This window comes from Echinops telfairi, unplaced genomic scaffold (assembly GCF_000313985.2).
Source record: "Echinops telfairi isolate 266 unplaced genomic scaffold, ASM31398v2 ScPeMD7_7356;HRSCAF=8355, whole genome shotgun sequence".
Lineage (NCBI taxonomy): Eukaryota > Metazoa > Chordata > Mammalia > Afrosoricida > Tenrecidae > Echinops > Echinops telfairi.
The window spans coordinates 3415208-3437635 of NW_022111256.1; the positions used below are offsets into that span (position 1 = coordinate 3415208).

Here is a 22428-nt window from a genome sequence, read left to right on the forward strand (position 1 = left end):
GGTGATTGTGAGCCATCGCTGAAGGAAAGGAGGTAATCCATTTCAGAAGCCCAGCTCATTCTTTTAGGAGCAATCGGATAACAGCTAGGAGGGTACTGGGAAGGAATGGAATGGGCTGTCCCTACCCAGCATTTCCCAGCAGGAAAAGCCTGAAGCTGAAATGAACTCATAATTATCCCCCTGCACCCCGACTAGTGGCTAAGGCATCGCCTTGACTAAGAAATAGAAGTGCTGGAAAGACAAACACATAGGCTTTTGTGGTGGCGAGCTTTCTTTTCTGCCTTAGGCTCCTGGTGATGGCACCGCCCAGTGATCTGACAGTATGAAGTAGCCTAGGGCTTAGACACCTCTGAAATGGAGGAGACTGACCTATGGGTCATCCAACCTCACCCCTTCAAAGGTGAGCTGGTCAACCTTAGGGATCCAGGGACTGAAAAGCTCTAAAAGGTAGCATTTTTATTTTAAGCTTCAAGTAGTAAAACATTAGGGTCTTGGATTTAAAACACAAACTCTAGATTTCCCACGCAGCTGCAGTTCACACTAGCGAATGAGGGCTTTGCTGGAACCCCCACTTGGTCCATGCAACATCTCAAACCCACCGGGGACTAGATCTGCTGCTAGCATGTGTCAGACTTTCAAGCAAAGTAATAAGGTTCCTGCCAACAGGTTAGAGACACGGAGCAATAGGAATCACCGTTAATCAAGCAGCCTGCTTTTCAGATCCAAGTGCAAAACTGTCCAAACCATTAGTTCCCCAGAGATCTGTTTTCAGATGAAAAACCTAAATACTACTGTCATTTCTGGACCAGATGCCAAGCTGACTTTCTAAAGGAGGATGCAGGTGTGGGAACTCCATGCTGAGACCTTGTAAATTGGCCACAAAACCACGTAGGGGCACGGCAACAGTGCCACAAGGGCTGAGAGTTTGCTTTTAAGAGACCCCTCCCCACCACCTCCCTTCCGGGCCCTTCTTTATCATCCCTGTTACATATTAAGAGGTCGCACGAATGTCATCAAGATGCATTAAGTCAACGGGAGTGGTTGGGTGCATTTTCCTGGGACCTCAAAGCATTACACCACAGAGGTGTCCAGATGACGTGAGGAGCAGGCCATGTCAATACCAGCCCATCCTGTGCTCTGCACACACATTACAGAGAAGCACCATTCCCCAGCTTGGGCCATTAGGCCGCATTAGCCAGCATCGCCCATCACTTGTGATTAATAATTGAACTCGATCCATACTGTAGAGGCCTGGCTTATCTGAAGGGCGCCATCTAGTATGCATTAGGAATGTGCATCTCCAGAGGCTCAGAGCACTCTGTCCATTTAACAAGCCAATCTATACACTACAGTCAAGTCTTGATTATTAGAAACGGATGTGCCCCCTGCATCACTGTTCATTGTTCTCCCTCTTGCTGTCTTCTCTCCAGCCACACACAAGTCTATTACTCCCACAGCAAGGGATGCTGGGATGGCGCATCTAAGCCTTCTTCCAGATCGAAGGACTTTTTCCTCCAGGTGCTCACAGCGTCCTTCCCTGTCTGTCCTGAGCGATTACATGCCTCTGGTCAGTGGTAGAATGCCCACCTTCCATGCCGGAGACCTAGTTTCCGTCCCAGTGCGTCTCATGCCTGGCTGACACCCATCTCAGCAGAGGCTTGTCTGTTCGTGGGGGCTGGGATGTTGAGCGGGTCTCGGCAGAGCTTTTAGACTAAACTGGACAAGAAAGATGTGGTGATCCGTTTCCTAGGAAGTCAGTCAGGGAAAACCCTGTGGCTATCAACAGTCTGATCACAGCCCATGATGGGGATGGCCCGGGGTTTTGTTCCATTGTCCGGGAAAGAAGCACGAGACAGTGGCAAACTCAAGGGCAACTGACAACCACCACCACCATGGGGAGGCATGGACCAAAGGCAGGTCCCCTGTCCGGGGCAAGGGCCCCCAAAGATTAGTCAAGGAAAGAGTCTCAAGGGCTAGTTCCCTCCCCAACTCAGGGCAACTCTGAAGGATCCCCCCAGCTCCGGGGCTCCCGTCAGGGATAGCAGGGGTCTTTGTCGGGACTGCCTTGCAGCCCACCTTCGCTCTGTGTCCAATCCTGCCTTTACCTTCCCTAGCCAGGGCATTCTTACCTTTTGAGAGAATATTCCCTGTGCGATCCAATGCTTCCTAAACCACCAAGGCTATAAAAGGCGCACACTCCCTTTAATGCAGATGCCGTGAAATGCTGTGGCATTTTACATGAAACAAGGGCATGTCTGTCTTTCCTGTGGTCTGCAAATTTAGAGTTTAAATCAGTGGTTCCCAACCTTCCTAATGTTGTGACCTTTTCATACAGTTCCTCATGTTGTAGTGACCCCCAACCATAAAATTATTTTTGTGGCTACCTCATCACTGTCATTTTGCTACTGTTATGAATCGGGCGACCCCTGTGAAAGGGTCATTCGACCCCCAGTGGGGTCGTGACCCACAGGTTGAGAACCTCTGGTTTAAATCAAGCTGGAAGGGCCAAGCTTATTGTGGCAGTCATTGACACGGTGAAACGATGTGTCTAGGTTAGACTTCTGGATCGCTGAAATGTTCAACGAATTAGGACAAGTTATCTATTCAGCTACATTTGTAGCGCTTTTCTGTGCTTTGTGCAAGTAAAGCACCTTTCTTCAAGAAATATCAAAATAGTTTTTAATTAGCAATTCAGCCAAATAGCATTGCTTAGACACAGATATTCTTATTATCACCTATATTTCTACCCCAGCCAAGAAGCTCCTGAGGTAATAAAGAGACAGGCCCGCACCCCAAACTCACTGCCATTGAGTCAACTCCGATGCGCAGCGAACTGATGGGAACAAGGCAGAACTGCGAGTTCTATGCGTTGCTGAGACAGAAACTCTTTGCGGGAGTCGAAAGCTTCCTCTTCCTCCCAAGGAGTGGCCAGTGGTTCCGAACTGCTGATCTTGTGGTCAGCAGCCCAACACGAAACCCACTCTACCACCAGAGTTCCCACAAACCCCAATTCTGCAACCCCCCGGGGCCAAAATGGAAAGCTTTCAGCCCATTCGTCCATGAAGAACACTGCTTCCTCAGCAGACGAGCCAACAGAAAGTACACAGTTTGGATTTCGCAAAACACAGAGAAGTGGCCCAGGGAGAAGAAGCCCAACGCTGAGAGATGACCACACCTTCTCACAAAAACTACCAAATGCACCGTCATCAGCTCCATTCCCATTGGTTTCCGAGGCTGAACATCTTCACCGGAGCAGCAGGTCTCCCCTTGCTCCCAGAGAACACCCAGTGAGACCCACGCGCACATTGCCCATGACTGCGCATTTGAGGTCACCAAGGAGCAGATGGAGCAGAAAGTCAGACAGGGCAGAAACAGAGGCAATGTTCACCATACACTCACTGGGGTGAGAGCCACGCTAGAGGGAAAGAACCCGGACCCCACACTTCTAATGGTTGGTTTGCTGATTCTTTTACTTGACTAGTAGTTTCTTTCATTGAAAAATGGGCCATGGTGTCATAACTAAAATAATTAATTAGGATGCTTTGCATGCTTAAAGGAAGTGATGACAAACCTTTAGTATCCCTTGAAAGTACTACTCCATCCACCTGCCCTACAGCACAGGTGATACTTGCAGGTTCAAGGACAGTAGCTGAGTTGAGATCAGAGAGTATAGGTATGGGTGTGTGCGTGTGTGTGTGTGTGTGTGTGTGTGTGTGTGTGTGTGTGCACCTATGCATGAGCTGGCTCTGGGGGTAGACTTTTCTTAGTGATATCAGTATCAGGGCCCCAAAATAAATGATTCGTGGCCTGGGTGGCACGAGGGGCTTGCACTTGTCGACTCATAAAAGGTTGGCTGTTCAAAACCCCCTGTAGCAACACAGGAGAAAGGTGTGCTACTCAGCTTCCATCACAATCACAGCCAGGAAAATACTATGGACAAGTTCTACTCTACAACACCTGAGGTCATCGTGGAATGGAATCAATTCACGTGCAACAAGCTTTCTTGGTTTGGGTTTTGTTTTACTTCCATTTTTAATACCATAAGTGAAAGATTAAGTATAGACCTACGATATGATTTCCAAGTCCATGGACTTCTTCACCGGTATTTACTTTGATAAGGTCCTTCCCCTCTGGCCTCAGGTTGACTTAGATGCCCAGGCCCCTGGTCTGCTTTCACTCTTACAAGGTGCGTACAGCAAAGCGTCAGTCAAACAATTGTGAACACTCTCACGCAAGCTTAGACTATCTACCACCATTGATGGAAAAGATGGCGCTCTGCCCAATCAAACCCCAGAGGCTCTGAAAATGAGAACGAGTATTCTAGTCAAATGAGCTGACTGTCCATCCCGGCCCCTCAGGCAAGGAGATGTGAAAGATGCAGCAACCCGGTAGTCTTAGAACAATCTGGTGAAGAAGTACATCCTCTAGAAGTGGCCGTACTCAAGGTCTTGAGAGAGAACTTATCAATGACCTGTTGTGCTTACCATCACAACCCCTGTCAAAGGAAAACGCAACAAAATCCCCTTTGAAAGGAGAGATCGACGGTGTCTGTCGCTTACACTCCTGCTTCTCTGCATTGGGACGCAAACTCACTACAATACAGGCAACCTAAATTTGAGCCCGGCAGGACGCATGGAAAGTTCCTAAACCAGGTTGAGACTTTTCATTCATACAGTAGCTGTGTACCGTACATGAATGGCGGAAAGGGCATGGAAGTCGAGCAGCGTTATCCTCTCCCTGATCGCCTCTACATGACTCCGTCCTTTTAAAATCTTCTTTAAAGATGTGCCCTTCAGGTCTGTTCGTTAAGTTTGAACGTTAGAATTCTCAGCCTTCCCGTGATCCTCTCTCAAAACCAGCGAGTGAACTCATCTTCCTCTTGGATCAATTAGAACTGCACAATCTACGATCACTCGGGGTCCAATTTAATACAGAGCCCAGCAATCATTCCATCACAATTTTGCTGTTGTGCACACTGATTGACCAATAAAATGAGTTATGCGGCTTTCTCAAGAACAGCCCATCACTGAACATTAAATAGCATTAACGGATTCATCATGATATTAGTCACCATAATAATCAATACGTGACTTGATGCATTGTGGAGTGCTGAACAAGTGAGTAATGTTGAGTGCTGAACAAGTGAGCAGGGTCTCAAATCTCCCCACATTGTTGGTCCATATTCTGATCATCCCTCTTCAACCCTTTAGAGAAGGGAATCTTGTCCTGGCCAAAGGTTCTGCCTTCAGGCCAGTAGAGAACCACCATCTTCATTTAAGTGACCGTATGCCGTGCGAACCCATGAGGGTACAAAGTCAAAATAAGCGACTGCTGCTGAACCACCTCTCGTCGCCCTTGCTTAGACCTGTACTGCAGTGCACTGCTTGGAAATCTTCTGGTAGAAAAACATTATTCTTCCAACTTAAAGGACAGACTTATTACCATGCATGTGGTTAAGTTAACTTACTTTGCTTTCTGAATTATCAACATTGTGCTTAAAGGATGCTTATAAGAATTGCCTTTATTCATTAAGGGTAGGCATTTATTTTAAAATACCAACAAATGTGATCTTCATCCTCTTGGGACCTAAAAAAGGGTCAATTCCATTTACGCCAGAAATGTTCTTGAACAATAAGCTGATGACCTGAGGTCTTTCCCAAAATGAAGCTGGACATCTCATTGTTGGAAGTCCCTTCTGGCCAACGTGGGCACAGTTGTGCCTACTTCTAAGGTTCTAAAAAGAAGTATTTTGTCTGTTAATGAGAGGGGGGCATACTATGACACAGATCTTCACAGTCAGAAAGGTTCTCTTTGAAATTCACACTCAACAAAACGACTTCCTCTCCGATGCAATAAAATAATGGTCTTATATGGAATGGCAAAAAAATATAGCTATATCTTTTCATTTAAAAGCAATGATCAAGCTCCAAAGATTGAGGTAGAAATCTGGCATGCAAGAAAAGTGAATAAGATGCCATTAAGATATCTTGGATTTCCAAGCGTTCTGGATATAGTGAAGAATGACAATTTTTAATAAAAGTTTAATTTGGCCTTGAGTGCAAAACCATAATTAGCTTAAGTCTAAGTCTCTACTCATTCATCATCCTCTGATTTCAATTCTGGGAAGCCAAATTCCAGCACATTTTCTTTTCTTTGCATATCTTCCTGAAAGCGCATGTAACGCCCCATACGTAACACAACATTGAGAACATGCTATCTCTTACAACCAACAGGAACACACCATGTATGAAACCTTTGTTATTTTAATTATTATTAAGACAGAGACCCCAACCTACCCCCTGAATGCTAATCTTCAGATAAACGTTCAAGGAGCCAAAGTTCTTTCCAGATCTTCAGCGCCTTACTGAACCACCATGAGCCCTCCTTCAGACAAGGATACCACCATCTTCCTGACATCTGCATGAAGAAGGAAGGGCTGGAGCACCGCTGAACTGCCCCCACTTTTACAAGTCCGCCGCCATCTCTGTCCAGGTGTGCTGTTTCAGAAAAGGCTATGCCTCGCGTTGCATGTTTGTGTGGGCGATCATATTTTTAGCAAGGAAAGTTAGAAAGACCTTTTTTGTTGTTTTTAAAATACATGTATAAAATGAGTCTCAGATAGCACCTGAGAAAATGAGGCAAACAACATCTTGCTTTGATGTCTCACTAATCCCAGGTGGTCGGGAAAAGATGGCAGCCACACCATATTTTGCAGATGAGAGACGAAGCCACCAGAAGGGATGTGAATGATAACAAGTAGCTCCAGGCTCCTTGTTTCACATCAGAATTGAACCTCCATAATTCAGGCCGATAGATGCAACATATTATTAAGGTAGGGTCGGAAAGATGAGAACTCATGGGACAATCACAGCGGGCTGCTGCTTGCATGGTGTGAAGCATGGCTTGGGTTGGATTTCACTGGAAAACACCTCTTCCCCCAGTCTTCCCATTCCACCAGGATACAGTTAGTTCATCATTTGACTTAGGCTTCTGCTCTCCCTAGTCTTTCTTTAAAGGAGCCTGGGGGGCGTAGCGGGTTACACATTTGGCTGCTAACCACAAAGTCAGCAGTTCGAATCCACAACTGGCTCTACGGGAGAAAGAGGAGGCTTCCTACTCCTATAAGGATTGACAGTCTTGACAACCCCCAGGACCAATTCAACACTGTCTTCCAGAGTTGCACAAGTCAGAATCAACTCAATGTCCGTGAGTGAGTTCGCTCTCTGGTTTTCCTCCTTCGAGAAGGACTTGCCCAGTTGCCTTTGATCCCTGACTCCTCCCCTTCATCATTAGAATTTATACCACAGTTAGCAATAGCTCACATTTATAAAACACTTTAGAATGGACCCAGCATGCATCAGCTCATTTAATATACACAACCCAACAAGCTCTTACTTCCCCACATTGAAGGATTTCAAAGTCCAAAGCAGCTATAAGGACCTAGGCAAAGTTTCTTTAACGTCGGTCTCTGTTTACTCAGTAAACACTCAGCGAGCCCCTGCTGGGCACCGGACTGTGGAGCCATCACGTCCGGTTCCTCTTCCCGGGACTTTGACTTGGTCCTGTCACCTCTGAAACACTGACTGCCAGGACCGGCCCCGTCTGATTCATGAAATGGAGTCTAGCAATATCATTAATGAAGAAGTGATCTGACAACTGCAAAGAGAGCTATACAAACCGCAAGTGTTGCTATTCATTAGCACCTTACAGGGGACGAGAGCTGTCAGTTGCGTTTTAGCCGAGTAAAAGCATCGGGCGGCCAACAGTGTGAGCGTCTGACGGCCAAGAGTGTGCTCTAGCAGGGCAGAGCTGAAGGGGGAGCAAGAACAAGCCTCGTTCCACACTGAATCGACTGCCCTCGCTGGGTAACTGACCTCTGGGCATTAAACACCATCAACAGGGAGCACGTTACCTGGTGCATCCTCAGTGCTAAGCACAAAATCTGCGGCAAGGGCAAGACTGAGCAAATGCAGTGCGGTGTCAAAAGACAGCTATAAGGGGGACAGCCAGAGTTTGGCTCTGAAGGAGACTGCCAAATGTTATGTGTTTAGAATGGACACCTATTAGCAAACCGAGGGAGCCTTGGTGGCCTAGTGGGTTGGGAGCTGGGCTGCTAACCCAAACCTGGGCAGTCCTGAGGTACAGCCCCTCCAGATGCCTCGAACGCCCTCCACAAGCCCAGCGTGCCTCAGCCCACTCCACCAAACTCTTGGAGCCTGAGGGGCGTAGTAGGTTATACATTGGACTGCCGGGTTCAAGGTCAGCAGTTCGAAACTACTTTCTGGAGTGAGAAAGACGAAGCTTTCTCTTCCCATAAAGATTTTCGGTCTCAGAAACCCACAGCGGCAGTTCGACCCTGTCCTGCAGGGCCGCTCTCAGTCAACAGACTGGATACCAGAATGGATGGCAGGGAGTCTTTAGCAGACGTGCAGGCATCCTGAGTGGTGCCAAAAATGATAATTCAGTGGACCGTTCACTGAACGACGGGAGGTTCGAGCCCACCCAGATGCCCCTCCAAAGAAAGGGCTGGCGATCTACTTCCAAAGCGTTGGACACAGTCTGCTCTCCACACATGGGGCTGCCCTCAGCCAGAGTGGACCCCAGGGCAATTGGAAGTCACAGCAGGAAAGGAAGGGATGCCCACAGGAGAAGCACTGGAGTCCGTCCACGGTAAGCCCCGCCCCCGCCCCAAGTACACACATTTTTTAACGTCTCTGTGATTGGAATGAACAGGTGCCATGGTCAATGTTCTTTCTTTCGTATGACCAATCATGGTGCGTTTTACAATGGGCGGTGTCTCCAAAGTGACGTGACCACAATGGCTGGTTTGGGTTGTTGTGAGGTTCAATGAGGTCATGAGGCAATTTTGGATGCCTCGTTTCCCAGCTAGGGAGCCTTGACGGTGGAGTGGGTTATGATGGGGCTGGAAAGTTCGAGCTGGTCAGCCTGTCCACAAGAGAGGGTTGAGACCAAAGATGCACAGACTCAGAAACCCTAAAGACACTTCTCCTTTGTGCTAGAGGGTCACCACGAGTCAGCACTGACTCAATGTCAGTGGGTTTGGGTTGGTTTTTAAGTGGGTCATAAGGGCTGCTCTTCCAGCTGGGAGGCCTGTCCTGCATATTACTTCACCGTGGTGCTCATTCTACCCAGCCTCAGAACTGACCTTCCCTCCTCCTCCAAGCTCAGTTAGGCTCCACTCACCGAAGGAAGCAAGCCATGGCAGGGCAGCTGTGACCGGATGACATTGACTCTCTGTCCCTGCCGCCTCTGGTTGACTTCCCATGAAACTGGCTTCACTGCTTTACAAGCTCGGCATGTAAGTGTACCCAGTTTCCTTTTGCACCCTTATCCCTGAAAGTTACCTGGTCCTGTCTGCCTCCGCTTCTAGAATACCCCTCGAAGGCAGAGCTTTGAGAAGGATGGATGCACATCTAGAGGCGTGGCTGCCCTGGTTCTGGTTCCTGTGTCCACTGCAGTGGTGCACTTGTTCCTGCGCTCTGACCCTCTCTGTCAGAGCGCAGCCTGGCCTGTTTCCCAGCCTTAACAGAAAAACCACGGGCAGCCTGCCCAGCCTCAGGATCGACTTTCAGAAGCAACTTTTACAGCGGAAGCAAAATTCATCTTCAACGCGGACAGCTTGACTCCACCATGAGGCATGGGATTGATGGTGACCCATCAGCCATTCAATGTATGTGACACAAAATAGGCACCTGCCATGCCCCCGGGAGACACGTTGTGCTCTGCCATCAGAGCTTGTGTGAAATGTGACGTCCACAAGGAAGAAAAAGAACATCTGGATATGCAGAAGAACTAAGAGGAGATGCACTAAGGAATCATGCATTGTGTGTGTGTGTATATATAGAAACATTTGAGGGGGGAGAAAACAAACAGGAAGAAAACCTCACTGAACTATGTGGGAAAGATCTATACGAAGGACAGCTGGGAACAACTGTGTTTCTACAATCAAATCCACATCTAACACCATATTGCAACTATCAAGCCGTTTGATGGCGGACCACAGTGAGGTTATACAAACATAAACACACACACACACACATCCTTCTTGAAAAGCTTCTTAGACAGTGAATTAAAAAATATATATTCCATTGACAATCACAAACAATTTAAGCAACCCTAACTAATGGCTTTACTCCCTTGAGCCTCCATTACTTTACCCCAGGGGGGCTTCCTCTCCCGAAGCTGGGTCTCCCACTCTTTCCCTTCCAACAGCCTCTAATGGAGATCCTACCTGCCACCAAAGTGTGCATTTACTGTCAAAACTTAACCTCAGTGCATTGCCTTGGACAGCAGAAATGGTCCAGGAGCTTCAGGGGAAAGAGGGTTGCTGTGCGGCTTTTGAAAAATCTTGGGAGTCACTGTGTCATTTAAAGGGACTCTCCAGCCTGGGGTAAGACAAAAAAGGGGGTGGGGTGGGAAGGGGAGCCCAAGAGATCATTTAGACAAGAGGCAAATAACCAGTCAGAATATACCTCAGTAAGATCCTTAAAAATTATCTTTAATTGATGCCAAATATGAACAGATCATCAAGTGACAGAAGCAAGTAAAATTGCATAGATGAACACTATGCGCCTCGAATGGGTTCTCAGTTCATCACATTCAAGACCCTCTACCTGACATCTTTGACGGTTAGGGCAGGGAAATGCACAGTTAGTGAAAATGAGACACACCCTTAACTCGAAGTGCAAGCAACTGGCAGAGGCAAGACAGAACACAGCGCTTCTTCACCTTCCATGGTTTGTTGTCCTGAGGGTGCACTTGGAATGAACACTACTCAATTGTGTTTTCACCTTGGTCATACTTTTCACAGGAGAGGTATGTCATTTGGAGGCCGTGTTGTGTACTGACAGCCGCCACACGCATGCCCCACTGCAGTGCACAGCCCAACCAGAAGGAGAGGAGACAACTTGGGACCCGGAATCTCTTGCCAGGTACTTCCTGGGTGATTGGGTTTGCTTTCCTTACGCGGTTCCTTCCTTTTCTGGGAGTGGGCACGTATGCATCGTTTCTATGTTCTTTGAAGTCTCTCATGTCCTAATAATGTCCCTGTCCTTCGCTCTGACAGGAAACCACTATGACTGGGGATCGTCTCCTTAAAGCTAATAGTCCTGAGGTCAGCAGGGCCTCACCCCTACCATTACAAGGGCTTTCCTCAGAGAGCCCTCGGTCATGGTGCCTGAGCAAAGAGACTAGCATTGGATCCCAAGGCTTCTAGACCTTACAGCTATACCCTGAATGAGTTCGCACAGTGGCCCGAGGCAATGGAACAGTTTTGGTTAACAAGTCAAGCTCCTGTCTGCTTCTTACAAAAATGATAAGCAATGTACATTCTTCTAAAGTTTACCTGAGTCAGACTGGACATGTTCGCATATACCCTGAAATCCTATGGGATAATGATGCACCCGACTACGCCACCCGGTGGATGAGAGACCATATCCTGAGTTGACTAGGATTGAGTCAGGTTTCACACCTGGAGTGTGTTTGGGAACAGAAACATCAAAAGAGTCCATTCTTACTTTGGGGGAAAAAGAGGGAGAGACAGAGAAAGCTGAACGATAACATGGATATTGGCAGTTTCCACTCGACCTGGGCTGTATTTATTTAACTACCCATGGTTACTGCCCACCAAGTCTCACCACTCCCAGGAATAAGTCAATTCCTGGAAGAAAGGGGGGGTGGGGGGCGATTGTCTTCTGTGGCTAGTCTCTTTCTCCTCTCAGTTTTAGTTAATCTACCAAACAAGGAATTAAAGTTTTAATTAAAATAACCCCCAAAAACAAAACATGTGTTTTTGAGGTCTCCTCTATTCAATGAAGGGCCAGGAAACGATCTATGCGGAGTCCTTCAGATGTTAATTCGAAAAATCTGTGTGTGCAATGTGACAAAGGTCCTCTACTTCCAAAAAACACAGACAGACAACAACCAACAAGCTCCCCCTCACTTAGCACTTCCATGATTTGTTCTGCTTTGACGTTCCCAGGGAGTCAAGGTGCTGCTTCCACCTGTCCTTCCGGCCCACCATCTGGATCCAAACCCACTGGACAGTTTGGATCTGTCCTGTAGCCATACATTTAGGAGAATTTGCTATTTTCCCAGGCTACGCCATTAGCGCACTCCTGATGGACCACCGATTTCACTGATAATCAGCACTCCATTCTCCAGGAGATGGGGGAGGCCTGGGGAGGTGGTGAGGGGTACGGGTGGGGGGGCCTGGAGCACAGATGGGAGGAGGGAACCTAGAAACAAACAAACCTTTCCTGGCGACAATCTGTCTTCTCTACATCTGAGGACAGAGGAAATGAATTCTTTGGTCTCTCTAATTCAGATCACTTGAGGTGAGTTAACTACTGCAGAGAGTCTTAGGTAGCTAACAGCCTGGGTGGGACCCGACTCTCCCACTGCCACCCTATTGAACTAGGGTCCCAGTGCACTGGGAGAGCTGAGCTATGGCTATCCGCGTAGCAGAAGTCTCCTCCTCCTGGAGAAAACGAGGATTCGGGGCACGAGCCATTGAGACTCAATACCTGGGAAGGGGATGCAAAGATTAAAAAAGCCCGATAAAATCCATCTAAGTCAGTGGACCAAAAGATCGGCATGCCTTCATAGGCAGTTTTGTTTAAGTGCACCTTCAGGTCTACAAAGACATTTCAGCACATGACAGTGCAAGGTTGAAGAATTTTGTCAAACTTCCCACGCCTCTGCTACACAGGTAAGCCCCGGACTCCATTCTTACTGCCTTCATTGCGATGAGCTACAGATGCAGAAGCAGCATTCGTGTCCCCCGTAACACCCCGCCTGGAGAACGAGAACTCATCCCCACCCCAGGCTGACAGGCCCGCTGCATGCAGCACTTGGTCCTGGAACACATGCAGAAGAACCAGCCAGTCCAGGGGCTGATCTGTGAGAGGCACCGAGTCACCAAAGCCAGTCTCAGTCTTGGTCCCCTTGTCTCAGCCTCTGACCCATCCCCCCTGCAGTACCAAGTGGATTATTGCTCTTGACGGAGGGCAGCGTTTCAGGTCCTCTGTGCCCTAGACCTCAGAGTCTAAATAAAAGATTGAGGCATCCTGGGAGATTTAGGGGGGCCACTGGCAATTTTTCCCACCTAGGGACTTTGAAAAGCAGGTAGGAGAGGAAGAGGCAGGTGAGCTTAGGTTCCAGTGGTAGGAAATACAACACAGGGATCGGGAAACGGGGGACGATGCTCTGTGTTCAGATGCTGTGCAGGCCTTGGCCCCTTTCCTTCCATGAGCTGTGACTTATGTTCATCTTAGAGAGTCAGGGAAGCCGCCCAGGAAAAATGAAAATATCCACGTTCTTTCTTTCCATGGAGTCAGCCAGCGGGGTGTGACTGTCGTCTCTTGCCTGACAGCGAGGTCTAGGATAGGATGGGCCAAAGGAATAGAAGGAGCTGGGCAGATGTCCAGCAGAAACAGGACAGGAGACCCGGTGTCCAGCAACAGAAGGCCACATGCCAAGTGCAGTATGATGATTCTCCACCTTGGTGTCCTTGAAAAGGCTGTCCCTGAAAAGGCTCTTCCTTGGTGGACAGCCTTTGGGCTCCAAAGGTCTATGTGACCCACCCAGCTCTCTTCCCACTGGGCACAGAGTCCCCATGATGCTCTGGGCTGTGGTGGGAGGGAAAGGAGGGTGGCCACAGGGCCGCAGAGTTAGAGAGATGCTCAGCTGGTGGTTGGTGAGATGGCTGCCAGGTGGGAAGATGGTAGAAACACCCCAGGAAGTTATCTGCAGGCGGTGGACCAGGAAGAGCAAACCTCGGACACGTCATTATGAATCAAGTGCCCCCATGTCCGCAACGATGTCTGACAAGATCGGACCATCCGAGATCGTTCTCTTGGGAGTCAAGAGTGGGCAAAGTGCTGTTATCCACAGAGGAGGACTCAAGGGATGTGCACGGAGCATGATATGGGGTCCGAGGACACCATGCACTTCCAGAGCGGTCCTCGATGGGAAGCAAAGTCCCAGCGCGTGTATCTTGGCGCCTGGTAGCAATGAGGAAAAAAGTCCCCGGATCATGTCCAGTTGGAAGACAGGCCCCCAGCTCTTGTTATGTGCCTGGCTGCCAAAGGAGCCAAGTTCACTGGGGCGACCAGAGACGCAGCACCCTCCTGGTCTCTCTCTTTCTCTTCTCAGGGGGTTTAGGATGAACCAGAGGTTTAGGATCTCCGGGGGGGGTTTAGGACGTCTTCTCACAGTGGTGAAGTGAGAGAGCGAGGGTGCAAAAGGGAAAGGAAAGCAAAGTGTCTGTGCCCCAACCCTTGCCCCACTTTGTCACTTATCTTTTCAGCTGTGTTCACAGAGGCACTTTCTGCAGTTCACTGTGGGTACAGGATGAAGGCACTAAGCAACTATTAAATCAATTGGTTGAGTTTCTTCAGGGAGCCTCAAGGAAATGGGGGCAGGGGGCAAGAAGTCTCAACAGACTTCCAATTGGGACTGCAAAAAAGAAATCAGCTTGGCTTTGGATGCGTACAATAGATAAACATTTTCATTTACATCCTAAGAATGCACCGAAAAAAGCATGCGGTATTGCACCTTTTTATTTGTTGTTGTTGTTGTTGTTTTGTTTGCTTGCTTGGCTTGTGTTTATTTTCAGCTAGAAAGAATACTTGTTCTTAGGTGTTGCTAAATATACCTTGATGACTTATTTATTATTCCACCTGGTTTTCCTTTAAGGGATGGGCATATTGGTCCTCTCTCTGCCGACACCTGCACAGAAACCTAACATTTCCCTGAGCCAAGGCAGGAAAATGGACTGAGTTCCCCACCCCCCACCCCCCTCCCACTATTCCTTTTGGGCCCTTCTTCCCACAAACATGTAAATTAATTTATTTTTTCTTTTCATTAGTTTTAACTGAAATCATGCATTAATGAATTCAAGGTACATCTTAGTCAAATAGGCCATAATGCTGAATAAGAGAACATGCTTTGAGCTCCAAAAAGTTATTATTCCCATCTGACTAACATATGCACTTAAATACAGTACTTTATTTACTAATAAAATAGTTCGTAAATGAAGGAGTGCACTTTTGGTGAATGCAAATGAAAAAGGATCTATTTGTAGAAGAGTCCAGTCCAAGGGGAGTGTATCTCCTATTGTCTGAGTTAATGTTCTCAGCATGCGATTATGAAATAAATAGTATCAGATTCAAACATGCTTACACTGAACTCTGCTTGTGCTCTCTTACAAGGAGGGGGCAAAGGTTTGACACCCAGTTCTGGAGGCTCGGGGCTAGGGGACAGGACTATGAGAAGAGACCTGTGTTTGCACATCTGCAGTTGAGAAAAACTTAGCAGCACTGCAGATGAATCCATTGTTTTAATTCCGTTTTCTTTTTCTCGGGATAGTTTGGATTAGGAAGTGGGGCACAGGGAAAATCCCTTTGCATGAGGACCAGTTTTGGATTTATAAGGTGCTTTGTGAACAAGTCTTAAGTAATTGTTTCACCTTGTAGTATGCAGTTCAGTTGATCAAAACTTTAAAAAAATTTTTTTTGTTCCTTGCCCAGGTTGACTGACATATCACATTACATATAATACATCTGATGCACTGTTTTAAATGCACTGTGCAGCTTGAAAAGATTTTCTATTGAAGTTCCATGCAAATTTTTAGTTTTATATTTTTAAATGATCATCTGGCTGTTTTTAGGCTAAAATAATAATAAGAGTACGTTAACGAAGCCAAAGGATTAAGAAACATTTCTGAATGGGGACGCATATGAATCTTAGTTTACCTAGACTAGTGCGTGGGCTGATGACTTTCAACCAGTTTGAGAAAATACTCTTCCTTTTCCCATTTTAATTCATAAAATGAAAATCGTTTTTTTTTTTTTGTTTCATGGATCTAGAAAGCTTCTGGCTCGCCTCGCCAAAAGTTCGCAATGCAACAATGCATTGCGAGTTAGAGCATTCCAAGACAACTTTAGTAACGTATCTACAAAGTGTGACATGCTCAGTCATGTGGGGTTTTGTTTTCAGTCTTTCAAGCTGCTAGGTGGGGCTTTTTTTTTCTTTTTCGGATTGCTTGCTTGCTTTCCTGTTTTAAACATCGGTCAGGAGCTTGCTCTTATTAACGCAGTTTTGGTTAGCTGTGGTGCAATTGCCAGTTCTGATATTGGGCTGCCTATAATGGGCTATGCTATTATTCATATCCTCTTCGATCTCCATGTACTCAGACTTGCTGATAGTAGAGGAGCTGCGGCGACTGAGGTCACTGTCGGAGGCTAAGTTAGGGGAGCTAACATGGAGCAGCTGAGCCTGCTCTTCCCCCTCAGTTTCTCGGTGGTAGAAATAGTTGAAATTGGACACAATGACAGGTACGGGCAGGGCAATTGTCAGCACACCAGCGATGGCACACAAGGAGCCCACGATCTTGCCTCCAATTGTCACAGGGTACATGTCACCGTATCCTACAGTGGTCATGGACACCACCGCCCACCAGAAAGCATCGGGGATACTAGAGAAGTGCGACTCAGCTTCTTCCGCCTCGGCAAAGTACACTGCACTAGAGAACAGGATGACCCCGATGAAGAGGAAGAAGATGAGCAGCCCTAACTCTCGCATACTAGCTTTGAGGGTCTGGCCCAGGATCTGGAGGCCCTTGGAGTGGCGGGACAGTTTGAAGATTCTAAAAACCCTTACCAACCGGATGACCCTGAGGATGGCCAGCGACGTGGCCTGCTCGCCCTTCTGGTTGCCCTCCTGCTCGGCAATCTCGGTGCCCAGAGTGATGAAGTAGGGGATGATGGCTACGATGTCGATGAAATTCATGATGTTCTTGAAGAAGTCCGTCTTGCTGGGGCAGGCGAAGAAGCGCACCATGAGCTCGAAGGAGAACCAGATGATGCACAGGGTCTCCACGATGAAGAAGGGGTCCGTGAAGATGTTGGAGGTGTAGATGACCGTGGTGTTGTCGATGCGGTGGAGGGTGCCCATGAAGTCCTTGTCGTCCTTCAGCTCCGGGAGGGTCTCCAGGCAAAAGATGACGATGGAGATGAGGATGACCATGACGGAGACGATGGCGATGACCCGAGCCGGCCCGGAGCTCTCCGGGTACTCGAAGAGCAGCCACACCTGGCGCTGGTACTCCTTCTCGGGCAGGGGCCTCTCTTCCTCCTTGATGAAGCCCTCGTCCTCCCGAAACTTCTCCATGGCCTCCTCGCCCAGTTCGTAAAACTTGATCTCCTCCGAGAACATGTCCAGCGGCACGTTGACGGGCCTCCGCAGCCGGCCCCCGGACTGGTAGTAGTAGAGGATGGCGTCGAAGCTGGGCCGGTTGCGGTCGAAGAAGTACTCGTTCCTGAGCGGGTCGAAGTAGCGCATGCGTTTCTTAGGGTTCCCCAGCAGCGTGTTGGGGAACTGCGCCAGGGTCTTGAGCTGGGTCTCGAAGCGCAGCCCGGAGATGTTGATGACCACGCGTTCGCAGCACTCGTGGTCCTCGTGGTCCTCCGGCCGCGGGTAGCTGCCTTCCTGGGGGTGGCCTGGCGCGGCCGAAGCCTCGTCCGCGTTGTCCCCAGACATCACCGTCATGGTGGAAGCCGGGTGGAGGGGTGAGAGACCAGGAGAGGAGCCAGGGTGGGAAAGACCGAGGGGAGAGGGGTGGGGGGGACCCTAGCGCCCCCCCCACCAGTGTGCGCGTCTCCCCCACGCTCAAGGGGAGGGGCTTCTAAGCGCGGAGGTCAAAAGATCCCGGGACTTGGTTTCCAGTGACTTTCCCCTCCACCCGCCTGTGACTCAATTTGGAATCCCCCTAGCCTGCGGAAAAAGCCCAGTGCAGCTTTTTGCGGAGCGTTTTTTTTTTTTTTGGTGGGGGGGAGGGTGTCGTTTGGCTTTTTTCCCCCCACCCCTGCACAGGGGCGTCTTAACACAGCGCCGTTCTAACGGATCGGACCATTGCTTCAGGGTCACCCTGGCCTCCCCACCCCTCCGGGAGCCCTCCTCGGACTGGGTGCCGCCAGCTCAGCAGATCCCCAAACCTGCCACCCCCTCTGCTTCTCCTCGGCTCTCCCCCCTCCTACCCCTCTTCGCCTGCAGCCTTCTAAGCTCCCGGGGCTGTCGATGGACGCTGCAGAGAAATAGAAAGTGATACGGGGGGGAGGGCAGAAAATCAGAAGCATTCAGAAGGGAAGGACCTCCAGACACCGAAAGCACAGACAACTAGATTTTAAAGAAAGCACTAGGCTTTTACTAGGGTTATTACATGCGCTCAGACAAGCGCGCGCGCACACACACACACACACACACACACACACACACGCAAACACCCGGAAATCCAAGTTTGGGGCTCTTCCATCCCACTCTCCCCAATGCCCCACAGCCAATCTGTTTACAACTCCCTTAAACTATAGAGATGGGGAGAGTGCCTAGAGACGCTCGGGGAGCGCCGGGTCCCCGGCAGCATCCCCACACCCCAGCGGTCCCCACCCGGTCGTCCCAAACCCCGCTTCCGCAGTCCGGGTCTGGGCAACCCTTACCTGGCCGCCCGGCTTGGTGCAGAGGCGGTGCGGAGTCGGCCCGGAGCCCAAGGCGGAATGCGGCAGGGCGCCTTTGCAGCAGCACCGGGGCGGAGCGGCGGCCGCTGCCGCAGCGGCATCCGAGAGGCGCCGGGGCGACCTCGCCGCCTAGTCCGCCGCCCCCGGCGAGGCTCCTCTCAGTCGGACCGTCGCCTTAGGGAGCCGCTAGCGCAGCATGGACGCGTCCATTCCCTACCCCCATTCGCACCCGTCGCCAGCAACCTGGAGCCGCCGTCCCCTCTCCCCTGCAGGCAGTTCCGGAGGATGCGGAGCGGAAAAGCGAAATGCCCCCCTCTCCAGAAACTCGGAAGCAAATGGCGAGAAATGGTACTCTCGCTCCCTCCTAACGCTACGGCAGCCCGGGCGGGATTCGATCCCGCAGGAGGCGGCTGGCGGCGGATCCGGAGAGAGCCTGGTTCTACATGGCTCTCGGTCCCTTCCACTCTCCGCTCGGACCTCGCGGAGCCTTTGGGAGGCTTCAGGACCTCGGAGGGGAGCCGGGTGCGTGCGGCGGCGGGGCCGCGAGCTCCATTTCTGGGCGCTGCAAGATCAGCAGAAACCTGAGAAAGCGCCTCGGATGCGGAGCAGCGATTGGCCCGCCGGGGCGTGGGTTGGGGAGGGCGGGGGAGGGCAGGAGCTAGGAGGTAGATGGAAAATATGAGGGGGTGATTTGCAGAAGGGAGGGGGTGATCATTCGGTTCCCACCGCAGCCATCACCGCTTTCCCCCTTCTCCTACCAGATAAAAAGTCGACCACCAGCTCTACTCTCCCCGCGCACGCTTCGGTCCCGGGCCTCGACCTTCCCCGGGGATGTCACATTGTAAAGGGCCAGGTCCGACGTAATGCAGACGGTGGTGTCCCTGGCAAAACTCCGGGGAAGGTTTGCGATGGTGCAGTCCCACAGTGATCCACTTCGACCGCGGCAACCCTCTCGCCCCGCCCCGCCCGCCCACAGAGGGCTCTCTGCAAGCGGACCCCGCGCGCGTTGCGGGGTTTGGGGAGAGCGCAGCAATTGAGCATCCTCGGGGTCTATTCTATGAGGGTTCTCGGACCTGGGTTTGTTGTAGGGAGGCGGTGGTGCTGAGTCTGTACCCCCTTGACCTTAAGAAGGGAGTTTTGACATCTTGATAGAATGTGACTTGTGCAGGGCCGAAGGCCCCGGGGCATAGGGGTTGGGAGGGGGAGGTATCTGCCAGCTTGGTACTAATGTGGGTGAACAAGTTACCTGCCCACCACCCCACGACCCTCCTCCTCCAGTCTCTCTCCCTGGCGCAGTGCTACCGCTGGGCCACAGTCAACGTTTGCTGTTTCTTTGGGATAAGGGTCCCCACCGGGTCTCGGGGGAGCAGGAACCAGGGCGTGTGCGGTTCACAGGAGTGTGGCTCTGGCAAGCGCCCCCAGAGGCGCAGCGCCTGGGCGCCTGCAGCGCGAGAGAAGGCACCAGCCGCTCCCTGACTTCTGCCCCAGTCTCCAAGGAGGCCGAGAGAACGCAGCGCCGCCGGTGATTGGCTCTTTCCTCTGTCGCGGGACCACCTCTTCACACCACCCACGTTCACCTCGCCTCCCGTCTATGCCGCCCACCTCTTTAATCAAAGCCAAGGATGGCATCCTGGACACTCTTTTGTGGCTAGGGCAAAACCGGAGCCTCCGGGGGTTGACCAGGCGGTGCAACAATCCCGGTGCAGAACTAGTTAAGTCCCTCCTCCAGATTCATACCCCAGCATCCCTTTCAGAAAAACGAAGTACTTGTTCTCGCCCCTCCTCCGGATCCGTGCCCTAGCTTTTCCTTTGTGAGCAATGAGTTCCCCTAGACTTTTCTTTCCTGTGTCTAACGCTGCTCTTCCCCCGTGGTTCCAGTCATTCCGCCTTCCGTCCCCTCTCCTTCTGCAGGAAGGCTGGACTGCAAGCACGGAAAGAAAACAAAGCAGCTCTGTGCTAAAATAGAATTAAGGCCCTTGTTTCAGCGTTTTGCTGCTGCTGCAGCAGTTAAATCATTTTCTGACGGAATATGAGCAAGACTGGGCTTCCTCTATCCCTACACTGCTGCTTACAAGTAGCCCCCTTCCTTCCTTCAAGGACCCTTAGGCCCCTGTCTTCAGAGAGCCCTGAAGGTACACCTGCTTTCATTTCAGTATTTGGAGATTGTCTTCCTAAGGGAGATTCACAGACTGAGATCAGTGTTCCCAAATTCAGAGTTTCGTGAGGGGGTGCACCAGGATGAGGAAGCCTTCAACATTCCTGGCACATGTCTTTGGAATAGAACTGGACTTCCAAATGCCCCTCTCCACCACCACTACTTTCCAACTTTCCCCCAGAGGTAAGGTCTGTTTTCCGTAGCTTTGTGGAAAATAGGGGTTTACCTCTATAGGGGTAGAGGGTAGATAAGAACACTTGGACATGGGGGCACAAAGAGCAGATGAACTCAGCATGTGGATACTAAAGGGGCTTGCATTCTGAAGGTGATTCATGAGGGGCACCCCGAGGCCGACTTGCTGCCCTCGGGTTGATTCTGACTCACTGTGGCCCTATAGGACAGGGTGGAATTGCCCCTGTGGGTTACTGAGACTGTCAATCTTTACAGGAGCATCCTCTTTCTCCCGTGGAGTGGCTAGTGACTTTAAGCTGATGACCTTGTGGTTAGTAGCCCTGAGCAGAATCCACTATGTTACCAGGGCTCATTTCTATGAGTGAGTGGATAATTATTCATTCTCTGAATATTTGTTCATCCTCAGTCAGGTGTCAGCCATTGTTCTAGCCTTCCAATCCCCCCCCCCAAAAAAACACACCCCAAACTTGCTGCCAGTAAGTCAGATGCTGACTCATAGTAATCCCCTATGGGTTTCCTAGCAGCTGCTGGTGGTTTTGAATGGTCAACCTGTGGATCAAATTCTAACACATAACCATTATGCCACCACGGATCCCATTTCTAACCTTGGAAAGAGTGAAATCAACCAGGTACACAGGGCCCACCCCTCAAGGAACTCACATTCTAGTGACATAGGTAGAAAGCCTCATCTTTCTCCTCTAGAGCAGTTGGTGGTTTTGAACTGCTGACCTGTGGTTAGCAGCCCAACATGTAACCCCACTCCGCCACAAGAAAAGGTAAATCCATAATAAATATGGATTTACATGAATAGAAAAGCCCTCTCTGCAGAGCTAACACTTGTACTTAAGAGCTCGAGGCAACAGAGAGCAAGAAAGGGGTGTATTAGGAGGAGAGCAGTAAGAACATACACAAAGATCGAAGGCAAGGGAAAGCTTAGGAAACCGAAGGGAACCCAGGTAGCTAGAAAGAAGTGGGCAAAGAAGCAGGATGTAGAAGGTGTGATCTTAAAGGGAGGCAAGGACAGGTCATGTGGTGCCTGGAAAGACATCGAAGGATTTGGATCCATACAGCAATATAATACAATTTTCAATTTTAAAAGATTACTCTGGTTGCTGGAAGCAAGAAGCAAAGTTGGAGGGTATGAAGTACTACAGCTGTGTAGACTGAAGAGATGGGAGAGGAGCTGTGAAACAGGGTTGGAACATGATAACAGCAACCCTAAAGGAAGGGGTAGAATTGTCCCCGGGGGTTTCCAAGACTGTAGAAGTAGAAACCCTTGTCTTTTTCCATTGGAGAAAGCCTTTTCTTTCTACCAGTAGAGCTGCTAGTAGTTTCAAACTGCTCACCTTATGGTTAGCAGCCCAACAAGTAATGACCACATCACCAGTGCTCCGGCCCAAGTGAGAATAAAATCCTTTTTTTCAGACAGTAAAACATAGTCAGTGGTGATGCCATGGAAGTATGGGTTGGACAGTTACTTTTTCTCATGAAACTGTGAGCTCTGAAACCTTGTATCTTTTTGTTACTCCTGTCTTAAACCTCAAATGT

At 49.8% G+C, this 22428-nt stretch overlaps 1 protein-coding gene across 1 annotated transcript; it reads right to left on the reverse strand.

Annotated features, from left to right (window-relative positions):
* Positions 1–14808: 14808 nt before the first annotated feature.
* Positions 14809–19074, reverse strand: KCNA1 (potassium voltage-gated channel subfamily A member 1). Its single transcript, XM_004717387.2, has 2 exons — positions 18516–19074; positions 14809–18106 (listed from the first exon to the last, which is right to left on the reverse strand). Exon 2 carries the CDS (start codon positions 17569–17571, stop codon positions 16084–16086), a length of 1488 nt encoding a protein of 495 aa, XP_004717444.1. The 5' UTR covers positions 17572–18106; positions 18516–19074; the 3' UTR covers positions 14809–16083.
* Positions 19075–22428: the final 3354 nt, after the last annotated feature.

Coding starts and splice junctions, on each gene's coding strand:
- KCNA1 (XM_004717387.2), bottom strand. CDS start 17,571: ATGACGGTGATGTCTGGGGACAACGCGGACGAGGCTTCGGCCGCGCCA.